Source organism: Neomonachus schauinslandi, chromosome 5 (assembly GCF_002201575.2).
Source record: "Neomonachus schauinslandi chromosome 5, ASM220157v2, whole genome shotgun sequence".
NCBI classification, from domain to species: Eukaryota; Metazoa; Chordata; class Mammalia; order Carnivora; family Phocidae; genus Neomonachus; species Neomonachus schauinslandi.
In genome coordinates, this window is record NC_058407.1 from 159,099,845 (window position 1) to 159,114,991 (window position 15,147).

At 55.0% G+C, this 15,147-nt stretch overlaps 2 protein-coding genes across 2 annotated transcripts in view; one reads left to right on the plus strand and one right to left on the minus strand.

Moving 5' to 3' along the window:
* Positions 1–2,820, plus strand: part of APOBR (apolipoprotein B receptor) — a 4,132-nt gene extending 1,312 nt beyond the window's left edge. The window contains exons 3-5 of the mRNA XM_044915273.1: positions 18–2,090; positions 2,176–2,441; positions 2,536–2,820. Coding sequence (XP_044771208.1) covers positions 18–2,090; positions 2,176–2,441; positions 2,536–2,614 — 2,418 coding nt within the window. The 3' untranslated portion in view covers positions 2,615–2,820. The remainder of the gene's footprint in view (positions 1–17; positions 2,091–2,175; positions 2,442–2,535) is intronic.
* A 736-nt stretch (positions 2,821–3,556) lies between these two features.
* Positions 3,557–15,147, minus strand: IL27 (interleukin 27). Its single transcript, XM_021700396.1, has 8 exons — positions 15,144–15,147; positions 12,953–13,015; positions 11,530–11,595; positions 7,614–7,688; positions 5,267–5,439; positions 5,084–5,182; positions 4,510–4,668; positions 3,557–3,808 (listed from the first exon to the last, which is right to left on the minus strand). The coding sequence occupies exons 1-8, from the start codon at positions 15,145–15,147 to the stop codon at positions 3,557–3,559; spliced, it is 891 nt and encodes a 296-aa protein (XP_021556071.1).

The following is a 15,147-nucleotide window of genomic DNA, read 5'->3' on the forward strand; positions in this document are numbered from 1 at the left end:
AGGAGGCTGGGACATCCTCAGGCAGGGAGGAGGACGGGACAACCTCAGGCAAGGAGGAGGACAGCACAGCCTCAGGCAGGGAGGAGGACGGGACAGCCTCAGTCAGGGAGAAGGAGGAGGAGGATAGAACAGCCTCAGGCAGGGAGGAGGCTGGAATAACTTTAGTCAGGGTAGAGGCCAGGACAACCTCAGTTGGGAAGGAGGGTGACCTCTCAGGAGCCAGGAAGAGAGAATATGGGGAAGTCTCAGGAGAAAGGATCTCAGAGGGCACTGGGAGGGCCTGGGCATTCGAGGAGGCCTCCAGGGGAGACCAGGAGGAAGAAATGGATGAGAATAGAGAGGCTGAGATGAGCTTTTCCCCCAAAGAAACCCAGTCCCTGGGAACTAAGGGCACAGAAGAAGCAACTAAGGACCAGACAGCAGCGGGGGAGGCTGCAGAAGGCCATGGGTCAGAGGGGGAGGTAGGGGAGGGCTTTGAGATCCAAGCAGATGAGGAAGGGAAAGAGGCTGAGGGGAGGCAAGCCTCAGCGATCAGGACTGTTCCAGCCAGTCCGGAGGAGGTGGTGGAGGCAGAGAAGACCAAAGAGGAGGAAGAGGTTTTCTGGGCCTCAGAGGCTGAGTTGCCCAAGGACGACGTGACAAATGAGGCTGAAGGGGATGCTGACCTGGAAGCAACCCTAGAGACCAGCAGTCCTGAGAAGGAGTTCGGCGGGGAGAGGAGTGAGGGGGAGGCTCAGACAGGCGGAGAAGCACAGGGGGTGGAGTGGGGTGGCCTTGAGCACGAAATCACTGAAGGCCAAGAACCTGAGCTGATGGCAGGCCCCCAGACCCTGACAGAGCAGCCTGAGGAAGGACAGGGGGGTGAGGAAGAGCTCTGGGGTGTTTCAGCTCTGAGCAAAGAGGAGATGGAAGGGAGCCTGGAGGAATACCCCAGGAAAGTGGGAGATGTAAAGCCTGATGCCCCTGGGGCAGAAGTCTGGGAGAACCAGAGAAGGGATGTGGAGGGAGGGGATACCCAGGAAGAAAAAGCAGATACTGAAGAGGGGGAGGAGGAGGCTGCAGGAGGCCAGGCCCCGAAGGAGGCCCAGGGAGGCCGAGAGTCTGCACTCCCAGATGTCCCGGAGGCAGGCGGGGAGTGGAAGAAAGCCCAAGATGCAGGGTACGGGGCAGAGGAGGGAGACACCCCTGGAGCAGAGAGCCAGGAGCTGGGTGGAAGGCATGGGGCAGACGCAGGGACAGGTCAGTCGCTGGGAGAGTCAGATGCTAGAGAAACCGAGGATGCGGAAGTGGAGGCCACAGTGCCCTGGGGGGCAGACACAACATCCAGCGGAGACTGGAGGCTGGAGGAGGCCGCTCGGAGCCTCCAGGACAGCGAGGACCCAGGGGTCAGTTCTTTGGCTGCTGAGATAGTGAGGGATAAGGTAGCTCTGGTTGGAAGGGCTGCTGGAGCTGGGGGAGGGCTCGAAAGAGAGGCTGGGGAAGCTGCGGACTCCAAAGGGAAGCAGGAGGCTGGGGGAGGCGTGGAGCTGGTAGAGGCTACATGGGGAGAAAACCGAGGTGGGCCGGAGTTTGGCCTGGCGGGCTCCGCAGACGAGAAGGTGGCTGGCAGAGGGGGCCAAGCCGAGGCTCTGGAGGCCAGAGAGGGTGAGCCCGGGGGAGAGTGGGTGGAGGTCAGGGAGCCTGCGGCGGCAGAAGGAAGCTGTGAGATGGGTGGCTTTATCTCGGGCTCCCAGGTGGCGAAGGCAGAGGGCACCGTGGCCACAGTGGAGGCCGAGGGGCTCCCAGGAGGGCAGACGCTGTTGGAAGAGGAGGCTGTGGGATGGCAAATGAAGGAGCAGGGGCGGGGCAGGGAGGGGCAATGTGGGGACCACCACCCCGAGGGAGAGGCAAGAAGGCCCCCTGATGTGGAGGATGTTGCGGTGACTGAAGACCGGAGAGCACAGGCCGAGGAGATTGTTCCCGAAGGCCCGGAGGACGTCCAGGGCCCGGAGGACCAGTCAACACACCAGGAGCCTGCAGAGGCCGAGCATGGGCTCCACGGGGAGACGGCAGCAAGTGCCGGCCAGGGTGCGGGCACCAGCTGGAGTGAGGTGAGAGCCCCAGCTGGGGTCCGGGGCTGGATAGAGCAGAATCTCGAATCCGGCCCCACGGTGCTCTGTGCCCCCTGCCCTGCAGGCCCTGCTCCCTGGGTCTCTCCTGGACGTCTCTGTGCCCCGGAGCCGTGTGCTCCTGTCTCGCAACTCCTCACTGCGCCGCTCCCGGCCCTCTTCCCGACGGACCGGCGCCCCTGAGCAGCAGGAGGAGCCTCCCCGCCCCCCACCCGAGGAAGAGATGTCAGCTCGCGAGCAGAGACTTCTCCAGCCAGAGGAGCCCCCAGAGCCCAGCCCCCCAAAGCCTGAGGGGACCCCACTGCCAGCCAGGAGAAGGCCGCTGGGACATGGGTAAGCACAGGGTGAGGTGGCTGGGCTGGGCTGGCCTGGGGAGGAGGCCGTGGCCGCCTGGAGACCAGCTCCCCTGACCTCTGTCCGTCCGCAGGTTTGGTCTTGCACACACTGGCATGATGCAGGAGCTGCAAGCCCGGCTGGGCCAGCCAAAGCCTCAGGGAGGGCCCTGAGCCCCCGGGAGCCCGGCTCCAAGTGAGGCTCAGAGGGATCCTCCAAACCCTGCGCAGCCTATCTCCCTCTGCCACTTTGGACATACCCTTTCCACCCTCTGGGCCTCAGTTTCTTAGTGTGTCATTCTCGGAACAGACGGAACCAGACGCCTGTGAGGACCATGAACTTGAGGAGCATGACTCGGCAATGTGGCCGACAGACTCCCTGCCCACTGGGACCGCCTCTCACGGCCTGTCCTGACCACCTCTCTCACCTGTCTCGGCCACCTGGAGGACCAAGGAGATGAGACAGTTCTTCCCGCAGCCTTCCCTCCTGGACTGCTCCCAGTCCCCCACCCGGGGCCTTCCGGAAAGCTGTGGAACAGCACACAAACCTCGGGGGTGGGAGCTAGCCCAGAAGAAAGGGGTCAGCAGGGCCTACAAGCCCCATTTGCAGTGGGAGGTGGGTGGGAAACAGATCGTCAGCGGCCCTGAGCTTTCAAAAACTCACAACTCTGCTGGTTACTATGGCAACCACCGGCCCAGCAAGCCAGAATGGAGGAAGGTACCCAGGAGCCCCCAGAATTTAGGAGCAGAAAGGGGCCCAGAGGCTACAGATTCTTGTCCCTTGGGAGTCAGGTACCCCTTCTCTGAAAAGAAGCTGAGGCCGAGGGAGGGTGAGAGTGCTTTATTGGGCACCCCGCACGGTGGCCTAGCCCGAGGACAGCTAGCAGGCTCTGAAACAATAAATAAACCATCATTTCCCTAAACAATAAATAAATATCCAAGAAATAAATATCTGCCAGGGACCGGAGGGGCCTTAAGTTATTGGGTAGGGATCGGGGTGGGAGCCCGGTGGAGTCCTGCCTGGTTTAAGGCAAATGAGCTGGGGGCTGTGTCGTTGCCCAGACCCCAGTCCTCAGGTTCTGAAAGGTGAAGGGACAGGACTAAGAAGTCATCCCATCAGGGCTGGGAGCTGAATGTTGAGCACCCCAAGGGTGGGGCTGGGTTTCCGGCTTGGGAGAGCAAGAGCAAGTCCCTCATGGCCCGAGCCAAGACAAGCTCCAAGGAATGCAGCAACTGGTAGGTGTAGAGGAGCTGGGGCCAGGACAGCTGTGCTGACGTCTGTGAGGGGCCACCCGGAGCCCGTTCGAGCAGCCCCTTCCTCTCCTCATTCTCCTCCTCCTCGGGGAGGTTGAGTCCCGCGGCCAGCACCTGTGAGGAGACACCCATGGGTCAGACAATGGCCAAGCTGAGACCCGGAGCACATCCTGGTTCTTTTATGTTCCCAGCGGTACAGAATGACATCAGAGACCACAAGGTCATGATTTCCCTGGATAGCCCCTACTTTAGATCTTCCATTATGTCATCACCTCACGCGTCCCGCCTGATTTTTTGGTTCAAGAAAACGGAAGTCACAGAGCAAGATGCTGCTCATGGAGGTGGCACACTCATCCAGGATTGCCCTGGGCATTTGGGACCCCAGAAGTTCTTCTCTTAAGGGTCATTTTAGGATCTGAAATGGACAGAAAGGTGGTATAGCTAGTTTTCATGCTGCTTGCATTTTCTGTTTTCCTTTTGTTAAGAGGAAAATGCCAGTTTCCCTTGGAAATGTTCAGGAGGGCCTGGTGATGTGAGAGGCTGAGGGAGAAGGGAACCAGCTTTGTTGCAGGGTCTGTTGATGCCAACAGCTGTTCCGGGTGCTTCAGAGCTGTTCAGACCAAGACCCCAAGAGAAGGCAGAGATTCAGGGGACAGAGCCAGTCCCCCCACCTCCCTCCAATACACAGAGGGTCTAGAGCATCTCCCTCCAAACTTACCCAACCTGTGGGCAGGGGGTGTTTGTAAAAGGGAGCCAATGAGCTTCAATTTTTTGTGTTGGTCTCTGGGAGTTGAGGAGGTGGGTGGACACTCTACCTGGAAGCGGAGATGCCGCTGCAAATCCCGGAGATCCAGCCTCATGGTCCACAGCTGCATCTTCTCTGAGCTGGTCCAGCCCCTCTGGCCTCCCAGGCCTCCCAAGAGGGCATGGAAGGGGCGAAGCATCATGGAGAGGAAGCAGAGTCGTTCTGGGTCCTGTGGGAGGGAGGGAATGGGTCAGGCAAGGCTCACAGGCTAAGGATCAAACCCAACCCCATGTTCACCATCTATCACTCTCTGTCCACAGCCCCGCTCTATCCCCTTCTTCACCATCCCCTTTCCTGTCCATCACCTTGCTTGTGGTTTTATCCTGTCTCCAGCCTCCTTCCAACCCTAGTCCCGCTCCTAATCCCAACCCCATCCCTCCTCCATAGGTGCAGCCTCATTCTCACACCACTCCCTTATTCCAGCTGAATTTTTATATCCGATGACATACTCAGCCTCATCCAGATCCGATTCCTCCACTCTTCCCCAAATCCATTTTCCATTCAATCCCCGACTTCATCTCCATCCACCCAGGGCCAGCCTTACTGCTAGCTCTCCTGCCCCACCCCTCTGGCCCCCAACTCACAGAGAGGCTGTGCCAGGCCTGGAAGGTCAGGGAGACGTTGGGGAGCTGATGTCCCAGGGGCAGGAGGTCCAGGCTCACTCCTGGCAGTTGAGATTCAGCCTATGGGGGCAAGGTCTGTTAGTGGGGACCTGAGGGAGTGGGGATTTGCCCATCCCCAAAACCAGTTGCATTAGGGTGACTCACAAAGCGGTGGGCCTGGGTCCGAACCTCGGAGAATAGCTTCCTGGCGAGCTGCAGGCTGACCTTGAACTCCCTCTGCAACTCCTGCAGGCTCAGGGGGGACCTCCCTGGCGGTCTCGGGAATCCCCAGACACCAGCTCGAGCCAGGAGCAAGGAGAGCAGCAAAAGGCCGAGCCCTGGAGAGGGGCGCGGAGTTGGTGGGCTAGATGAGGGGAAGGCTTGAGAAGAACTCCCGTGCCTTTTCTAGCCTGCACTATAGGCAAGCCCTGTGTGCCATTTCGCTGACTCCGCACAACCACTAATAAGATGGAAGTTTTTGAGGACACCATATAGGATCTCTGTATGAATGAAAAGAAGATACCCCTTCTCCAAGACAGACACAACCTTGCTCAGAGTACCCACCTTTGCAAGCAAATCTCAGGCTGGATCTTGACCCCCACCAACTCCCTTGGCCAAGTGTCTTTTTCAGTGAACAAACCACTCAACCGTATGTGGTAGCCTGGGTGCTATTATCCTGTGCATTTTGCAGATGAGGAAAATGAGGCCCAGTGAAGTTGGCCAAATAGCTAGAGAGTGAGGGAACCAGGACTGGATTCCAGATCTGCCCAAAGGCAGAGCCTCTGTGCTTCCCCCAGCGAACTTAGAGGAGGCAGCCACCTCCCCCGGAGTGGGCACACTGTGTTCTGCTGAGGATTCCTTGGGCTTAGCCAGGCGGCTCTGATGACCTGAACTAGAGCCCCAGAGGTGGGCAGGCGGTGCTGGAGGCTCTATCCCAGGGAGTCAGAAGGACAGGTTGGTCCAGCCACCGCCAAGGAAGGTGGGTCACTCTCTGCAGTGTTGGAAGAACAGGGGGTGCCAGGAAGAGGAGAGCCCAGAATGGGAGGCAGAACCTCGGTTTCTCATTCAGGTTCTTCCCTTGAGCAAGTCATCTCTTATCTCTGTGCCTCAGGTTCCCATCTGTAAAATGGGGGAGTCAGACCAACTGATTTCTTTTCTTTCTTTCTTTTTTTTTAATTTATTCATTTGAGACAGAGAGATACAGAAAGAGCGAGAGCATAAGCAGGGGAGAGGCAGAGGGAGAGGGAGAAGCAGGCTCCCCGCCGAGCCAGGAGCCAGACATGGGGCTGGATCCCAGGACCCTGGGATCATGACCAGAGCCGAAGGCAGACTCTTAACCATCTGAGCCACCCAGGCACCCCAGACCAACTGATTTCTGAAACTACTTCCTGCCCTATGTTTCCTGGACAGAAGAGAGAGAGGCCCTAGAGTGGGAGCTCTGGGAAGAGGGCAGTGTTTCCTGGTTTCTCCATCAGGGAGAGGAAATCTAGCAATCACTGGAGTTACACAATTCTCGAAACACAAACCAAAACTAGGCTGTAAGTCTATAAGTCTGTTCCTGCTCTCCCTCCTCTCTGTGCCATTCTTGATCTCTAACCCCTGGGCTCTGCTCCCAAAATTGTCCTGTAAATAAAGACTAAGGGGAGCTTCTGGGTACTTCCATTCACCAATGTACTTCCAGAGGTGGGGGGCAGTGCCTGCAACCCCCAGCATTCAGGCTACCCTGGCTTGGGGACCACTCTGGCGTCCCAGAGACTTCAGACGGTGTGGGGTTCCTCTTAGCTCTACTTTGAGGGAAAGTGCATGCCCCCAGGCTCTGGTGGATATTGCCCACCCAGAATTGAGCTGAGCCATTTCCTACTGACCTTCTGCTTCTTGTCTGAGCTCTGGAGCCCCAGACCCTTCCCGTGGCTTCTCCCTACCCTCTGTACCCAATCCTGGGTCATTGGCCCTGGCTCTGTCCCCATCCTCCAGCCCTTGGTCCTTACTCTGGCTCCTCTTCCTGTGGCTCTGGTTCCAGCCTCTGACTCTTTGAGTCACCAACTGCAGATTGGACCTCCTTCCGAGCTACAGACCCTTGACCCAGTTAGGCTGTTGACTCCTTGGCCCCAGCCCCACACTCCAGCCAACTCCTCCTGCTGTTGCTTCCTCTACCAGCCCCAGTTCTCAGCCAAACTGGTCCCTGCTCATTCACTCCAACCAAACTCTTCATTTATCTGCCTGGTCCTGGTCCTGGTCAAACTGGCCTCCCACCTCTCCCCCTTCAGGCCAGTCAAGCCTTCCCATCCTCTGCCCAGCCCTGGCTGAACCATGACCCCTCTGCCCCTGGCCCCCATTCATGCCAGACTCATTCCCATTCTCCTGTTGACTGTATCCTGTATCCTCAGTCTTGGCCAAGTAGTTGCCCGCTCAGCCCCTGGCCCCCATCCACACCCGTCAAGCCCTCCCACCCCCCGCCCAGTCTCAACCAAGCTTGCCACCCCTCCACCCCCAGCCCTGGCCTCAGACTCACGCCAGCCAAGGTCGCCTGCCATCTGGCCCAGAGCGGGGCCCGGCCTGTGTGGCCAGCCATCTCCCGGGCAGGGGTCTTATACTGGGGGCTGCGCCGGTTTCACTTTCCGTCCTGCTTGTACTTTCGGCTTTGCACTCAGTCTTCTCTCCTCACCACCCCTTGCTGAAATGGGGAAATGTCATTTCCCTTCCCAGAGGGGGCGGGAGGTGCAGTGGGGGGTGGCGGGAAGCTGGGGTTTCTGTCAATCCAAGCTCCAGAACCCCTGCTCAGCTTTCAGGACCAGCCCTCCCCTCACATCCCCGCTCCAGGGTGAGCCACTGCTCTAGGGACTGGTAGGTCCCAGAGACTCAAACCCTCCTGCTCCTCTGCAGTGTCATTATCATCCTGGTGCCATCACCAGCTCAATGTACTATAGAGGATGGATGGCCAGGTAAGGGGATTGCCCATCAGAGAGGACCTGGGGCTTTGAGTCATCCTACTCTTTTCTGGTTTACCAGATGGCTGAGGGAGGGAGCCGAGTGGGGAGCTCCTTGTGGAGCTGGGATGGGACTTTGTGTGGAGCAGTGGCATCCCTGTCTGGGGGGGATCAGGGCTCAGCCTACAGCCAGGGTCAGGACGGACGAGAGCAGGTCCGTTCAGAGCCACGAGCTCAGTCTTTGGCCAGAGTAAGATCTAAGATTAGAGCTCAGTCTATAACCAGGTTTAGGACTTGATCTAGAGCTTTGTCTGGGGCCAACGTCCTGGCTCTCCCTGTGCTTGGGGTTAGAGCTATCAGGGACCTGGAGGCCATGCTTGGGACCATTTGGGGTTAGGTTTCGAGCTCAGTCCAGATTGGGCACAGAGCTTGGGCTGTGGCTAAGGTTCTGACAGAGCCTGTGACTCAGGTCAGGGCTCAGGCTTGGGCTGTTGATGTCTAGGGCCAGGGTTCACCAGGTTGGGGTTGTGTGAGGTAGGATGGGGCTTGGTCAGGTCCCAGAATAATCCTGCTCTGTGTGTTTCTGCTCTGTGGATGGCTGTCAGGGCTGGGCTGCATCAACCACTGGTCTCCCTTCCAGCACAGCTCCACCCTTAGCCCTACCCTGGATTTTCCATCTTCAGGGACAAGATGGGGGTTTCTTGGTCTTCCCCGAGGCCCACTTTCCTTTTAGGATCTGTGGGGTTTCCCTGCTGGGTCCCTGCAGTGAGACAGAAACCAAGGGGGCTTTCCCTTTCTATACTCTGCCTCTCAGCCCTACATGGGCCCTGCCCAGCAGAGCCGCCTGGAACCAACTGCCCGGGAAGTACCAGTACATTTGGGGGAGCAATCCCAGAGGGTTGCCTGGAGGAGAAGGAAAAGGAAGAGCGAGCGGCTGACACCTGCCTAGCCCAAACTGGTTTCCCTTGCAGTGTCCCCTGGTGGTGACAGCTCATTCCCCCACATCCCATGCCACTGAGGCCCCTCACTGGGGGGGTCCCAAACATCCTGAGACTGATGGTGAGGACACACACAGGCCCTGGCTGGTCTTCCTCACATCCCCAAGTCCTGCCGTCCTCCCCACTCACCCTCTGACCACAAGCACTCCCCATCCTTTGCCGTTGCCCAGAACTGCTGTGCCTCTCAAACCTTGAACTCCATCTCCCACTCTCTACCACAACCTCCCGACCCTTCCGACCTTCTCTTAGGGTTCCCCAAGACCTCCTGTCTCTTGTTGCTTCTCTGCCCTTCCCAATCTGGCTGCAGCTGACACCTGCAGCCTCATTCCTGGTCCAGCAACTGGAGCTTTGTGCTTGAACATGATGAGCCATCTCATACCAGCCTGCCTTTCCACTAGCTCTTCTCTTTGCCTAGAAAGCCCCCACTGTCTTCTCTGGAGTCCCCTCTTCTCAGCCTGTTCTGAACCTACCCCTTGTCACAGGCTTCCTCCCCTGAATAGCTCATTCCTTCCTGCCATAAATCCTGTCTCCAATGGACATTGCATATTTATTTATCTTGCTTAATCTATCCTCACTCATACCACTCCGGCCATACTGACTCCCTCATTGCTCCTAGAACATGCCAGGCATGCTCCTGCCTCAGGGCCTTTGTTCTTGCTGTCCCTTCTGCCTGAAACACTCTTCTTCCAGATACCTGCAAAGCCCACTCTCTTCTTATGATCCCTACTTAAATGTCACCTTCTCAAATGGAGTCCTCACTGACCCGATTAAAAGATGCAACCCTGCCCCTGGCACTTTCTCTTTTCTATTTTCTAGAAAGAAATGTTGCAATTTCCAACTATAACTGTGGATATATATTTTTTTTCCTTTGAGATCTACCAATTTCTCTCATGTGTTTTGATGCTCTATTGTTTACGTATAGACACAATTAGGATTGTTATGTCTTTTTGAAGAACTGACCCTTTTATCAGAATGTAATGTCTACCTTTTTTTGTTGTTGTTGTTGTATGTTTGGTGTTTATGTTGTAATGTCTTTCTTTATCCTCGATAATGTTCCTTTTTCCCCCTCAAGTTTACTTTTTCTGAAATTAATTTGACGAGTCCTGACCTTTTTGATTAGTGTTTACATGGTTTATCTTTTTTTTACATACTTTCATTTTTAACCTGTTTTTAATTTGCAGTGGGTTTCATTAAAACAAAATTCCAGATTAATATTTTTGTCAGTTTATATGGCATTTATGAATGTCTGCCATAAGTAAGTAAGTGTTCTATTTCCTAACTGAAGATATCTGTCCTACTCTTTTTTGTAAGATTTTATTCAATTATTAATTAATTAATTGATGAGAGAGAGAGAGTGAGCATAAGCAGGGGGAGCGGCAGGCAGAGGGAGAAGCAGGCTCCCCGCTGAGCAGGAAGCCCGATGCGGGACTTGATCCCAGGGTCCTGGGATCATGACCTGAGCTGAAGGCAGACGCTTAACTGACTGAGCCACCCAGGCGTCCCTACCTGTTCTATTCTGAATGTGAGATTAGTTGTTTGGCTTGTGACCTCAGTTCCTTGATGAGTTCAAGAAAAATCATTAATTTGTAGTTTGTCTTACTTTGTTTCTGGTTGTAAAGGGCAAGTGGTGCCTTTTCCAGATTTTATACCTTTAAAAAATGCACATTATTTGTGTTGCTTTGTTCTTCTAGCTGGGTACGTTAGCACCATGTTAATTAGATGTGATAGTGAACAGGTTTATTTTTTTCTTCATTTCAGCGAGTAAGCTTTAAATTGTTCATTATAAGGTATTTTTTCTTATCTTTTTGTAGATTCCCTTCATTAGATTCCAGAAATCCCATGTAATTCATAGTTTGTGGACATTATCTTTAATAAATATTCACTTCATTTAAATTATTTGCCTGTATCTATTGAGACCCCCCTGGCACTTTAAAAAAATATATTTTATATATTTATTTGACAGAGAGAGAGAAAGAGAGAGAGAGCAAACACAAGCAGGGGGGCAGCAGGCAGAGGGAGAGGGAGAAGCAGACTCCCCACTGAGCAGGGAGCCTGACTTGGGGCTCCATCCCAGGACACTGGGATCATGACCTGAGCCGAAGGCCGGCACTTAGCCGACTGAGCCACCCAGGGACCCCTCCCCACACACTTTCTATCCCTTTCCCTGCATTATTTTTCTACATAACATTTAAAAACATCTAACATTTTCTCTCTCCCTCTTTTTGGTCTGTCTCCATGCTCTGGAGTATGAGTTCCACAAGGGTGGGCATTCGTGCCCATTCTGTGCACTGATACATCCCCAATAGCTAACAACAGCAGGTTCTTCGGAAATCAGAGAACCAATCCGTCTTCTGCTGCAAGTGCCTAATGTGGGCTCTGCTCCTGGCCGGTGTTCCGAAAGTTGCCAGATAGAGCAGCAGGTCCGGGACCAGCTGCTGAGCCCTGAGCCCTGAGCTCTCCCTGTCAGCCTTCTCTTGCTCTGGCCAATGCTCCAGACAGGTACCGAGGATGTAAAGCGGGAAGCTGGGCTGCTGGGCATGGCCCTCGGCCGGGATGATCTTAGCAGATCCTTGCCAAGAAGCCAGAGAGCCAAGGAGGGCGGGGCCAGACTCTGTCCCTGTCCTTGGAGGATGGGCCTGGGCCCGTGTCTGTCTACCTGGGCCTCAGTTTCCACAAGCGGATCTTGCCTGGTGAGCTGAGGCTTGGGCTGGGATCCCAGCAGGAAATGGAAGGGATGTGGTGAAGGCTGAGAACTGCTGGAAAGGAAGCCAAGAACGCTGAGCTCTGGACTCCAGTATGTAGCTAACACTTCTGGTGACCTCAGGTGAGTCACCAGCCTGCTCTGGACCTCAGGTTCCTCATTTAAAAGTAGTAGCAGTTTTCAAATGCTTCCACTGCTATTACGTAGGGAAATTAAAACCTAGATGATTAAAAAAGAGGGAAAAGAACCATCCACCAATTTTCTGATTATTTTCCAAGTATCCCGTTATAGCTCAGACCCCCTGGGACACTCCACCGGGTTGCATGGGAATCCTGAGCCCAGGAAGTAGAAGTTAGAAGCTTCAGATGTGACATCAGGATGGAATCAGGGAGGGGAAGTCTTCTTCAGGGTCACGCAGCAGATCAGTGACAGAATGAAGACTGGAACTCAAGTCCCCCGTTTTCAGCTTGGGCTGGTGAGGGGAATCCCTGGGCCCTCTGATGTCAGTTCCAAGGCTTGGAACTAAGCCCTCAGTTAAACCAAGATGGCCTTGGGTGGAGGCAGGAAGGCTGGGGGAGGTGAGGGCAGGCTGGAGCTGGGGCCACACCTCTGAGTCTCCCAAACACGGGTGGTGAGACCCTGAGCCCCGAGGCACGGTGCCCGCCCTCCTCTCCCTGAGAGGTGGGAAGCCCAGAGCCGTAGCCCTCATCACTGGCTTCTCCCCTGTTGTGCGCATGCATCCCACCCCCCCCCACCCCCCCAGGGTCTACAGGATTTATTCTGCAGCACGCACTCACCAAGCCCCCTTCCGCAGACCTGGGGCGCTACCTCTAAATGGGGTGTCTCTTTTGGGACTACCGACCATGGGAAGGTCTGAGAGAAAGGGGTGTTGGGGGGGCGGCTAACTACTGATGAGATGTTATAATCGCTGGGTGTTCTATGTTAAGTGACACACGAAGGCAGGGGGGGGAGGACTGAGCCATGCCGGGTGTGAGGAGAGGGTGGGCCGCCAGCTCTCTAGAGTGCCAGGAAGGCAGAGTTTGAAGCCCAGGAGGCAGGACTGCAGAGGAAAAACACCCGGCTGGGGATAAAAAGTCCCGGTTCGAGTCCCGGCCCTGCTCGCCCTTCCCCACGTGTACGTACCCTCTTGAGAGAGAGGCCCAAACATTCTGTGCTTCAGTTTCCTCATCTACAAGATGAGGCTCATGATCCCAGCCCTGCCCACCTCTCAGCTCAGACGTGAAGGTGAACTTGGGAGGGTACAGGGTGTCACGGGTCAGGGCCCCACCTGGGAGGGAGACAGACCTTCGCTTTCACAGCTCCAACACTTCCCTTGGTCGAGGCCTGAAATCTCCCTGATCTTGGCTCATCTCCCAAGCGAGGAGGCTGCTTCTACCGGCTGGATAGGATGTTGTGACGATCGTACACATAAATGGCTGCTGCTGAGTAGCTGTGTGATCTTAGGCAAGTTACTTAACCTCTCTGTGCCTGCTCTGTCATCTATAACATGAGGAGAATAACACAAACTCCTAAGATGGTTTGGTGGACTCAACGGGTTATTATTTATAAAGTGGTTGAACACAGCCTGGCATATGATAAAACTATAGGTTTTAGCTATTGGTAGTAGTGCAAGGCCTGACTCACGAGGAAAGAAATGTTAGTTGTCATTAATAAATACAAGGGACGGTTGTCATCAATGGACAAAGAAAGGCCGAAGGAGAGTGGGAGGAAGAAGGTAAGAAACAGAAGAGGCTGTAGTTAGACCTCAGGAGGTAGGGATGGTTGGGGGTGCAGGCAGAGGGGGCCTAGTGACCCAGAAACACACATCAGAGCAGAATTCAGGCCAGAAGCAGAAATCTCCGGGCCAGGGTGTAGACAGCCTCAAACCCGAGAACCAGTGGGTGGGACTCACCCAGCCCCCAACGGGGGCCAGGTGAGGCTTCATCAAGGCTCTCTATGAAGAACAATTAGAATGGTGGGGCTGAGCCCGAGGACAGGCCCCACCAGGTGTCTGAGAGAGGGGGGCAGGCCCTGGCAGACACCAGGTCCTCTAGCACTCCTAAGCACTGAGGCTGACACGGGGTCCCACGCCACTCCCAGTGCTCTCACCTGGTGGCCTTCATGGGGTCTCAGCCACCCCTGCCGCCATGTCCCTCACTCGTCTGGCCCACTGCATGTGACACCCCCAGCTGAGTGGACAGCTTACTCCCCAGGAATGGAACACACTCACTGCTTGTATTTATTTTTATTTTGGAGAGAGAGTGTGTATGCATGGGCGCGGGTGCAGAGGGAGAGGGAGAGAGAATCGTAAGCAGACTCCACGCCCAGCACGGAGCCTAACACGGGGCTCGATCTCACGACCCTGAGATCATGACCTAAGCTAAAATCAAGAGTCAGTGCTTAACTGACTGAGCCACCCAGATGCCCCATCACTGCTTATATTTTTATATAATATCTGATTCATGCAAAAGAATATATGAAACATATATGTTACTACCCACCCGCTTTTCCTGCTCCTGCCTCGGTTTTGGTCCTGGGTTCACTGATTCCCGTGGCTCCTCATGTCACTAAGAGTAAAAGCAAAAACCCTCCCAATGACTGACAAAGTCCTCATGATCCTTCCCACTGGCCTTCTTTATTCCCTCCCACACCTTCTGGCTGCCCCACAAACTCACCAGGCACACTTCTACCTACTCTTCCTTCTGCCTAGAACACTCCTTCTTCAGCCCTTAAAATAACTGGCTCCTTGTCCGTCCATCAGGCCTCACCTTTCCATAAACACCTTCTTCCCTCTATGGCTCTCAGGTCTGTCCCATCCCATTCCCACCTACACTAAGACCCTGTGTGTAGCCCTAAGATCTAGATGTTCATCTCTTAACTTTTCAAGTTTTCTACACATTCTGGGCCCTTCCCAGAGCCCTAGGATCCTCTCCACTACCCCGAGGGTTCACCCACCTCATCAGACCTCTGAGTCCTGTTGGCAAGATTGATATGAACAACTTCTACTCTTTTCATGATTCTGAATTGAAGTGGTGCCCCTGGGTAGGAGAGAGGAAGACAGAAGTGGGGGCCGAGTACCAAGGTGTGGCAACCACGGTCCTTGCCCATAGAGGTGGCCACCTAGCCGAGAAGCCCGGATGAACATGTGAAACCAGAGAGAACACGTCGAAGCAGGGCAGTTCGTAACTGACCTGGGCCAACAACTTTGCGGCCTGCATTTCTTCACCTGGAGCATGGACATAGCAGTGCCTTCCTCACAGAGAAAGAGAGTGAACGTGGGCTCTGGAAACGGGCAAGTGTTATTACTCTTGAGAGCACATAAAGCAAAGCTTATCAACTGGCCAGCAAGTAAGAGGATGAGGAGAGAAGAGTATCCCTTGGGATGTCATTGCCATCTGTCATTTCCACCTGCTCACCCAT

Coding starts and splice junctions, on each gene's coding strand:
- IL27 (XM_021700396.1), bottom strand. Junction 7,689..11,529: donor CTTCCCGCTTTACATCCTCG/GTACCTGTCTGG, acceptor CCCCAGTATAAG/ACCCCTGCCCGGGAGATGGC. Junction 5,183..5,266: donor GGACCCAGGCCCACCGCTTT/GTGAGTCACCCT, acceptor TTGCCCCCATAG/GCTGAATCTCAACTGCCAGG.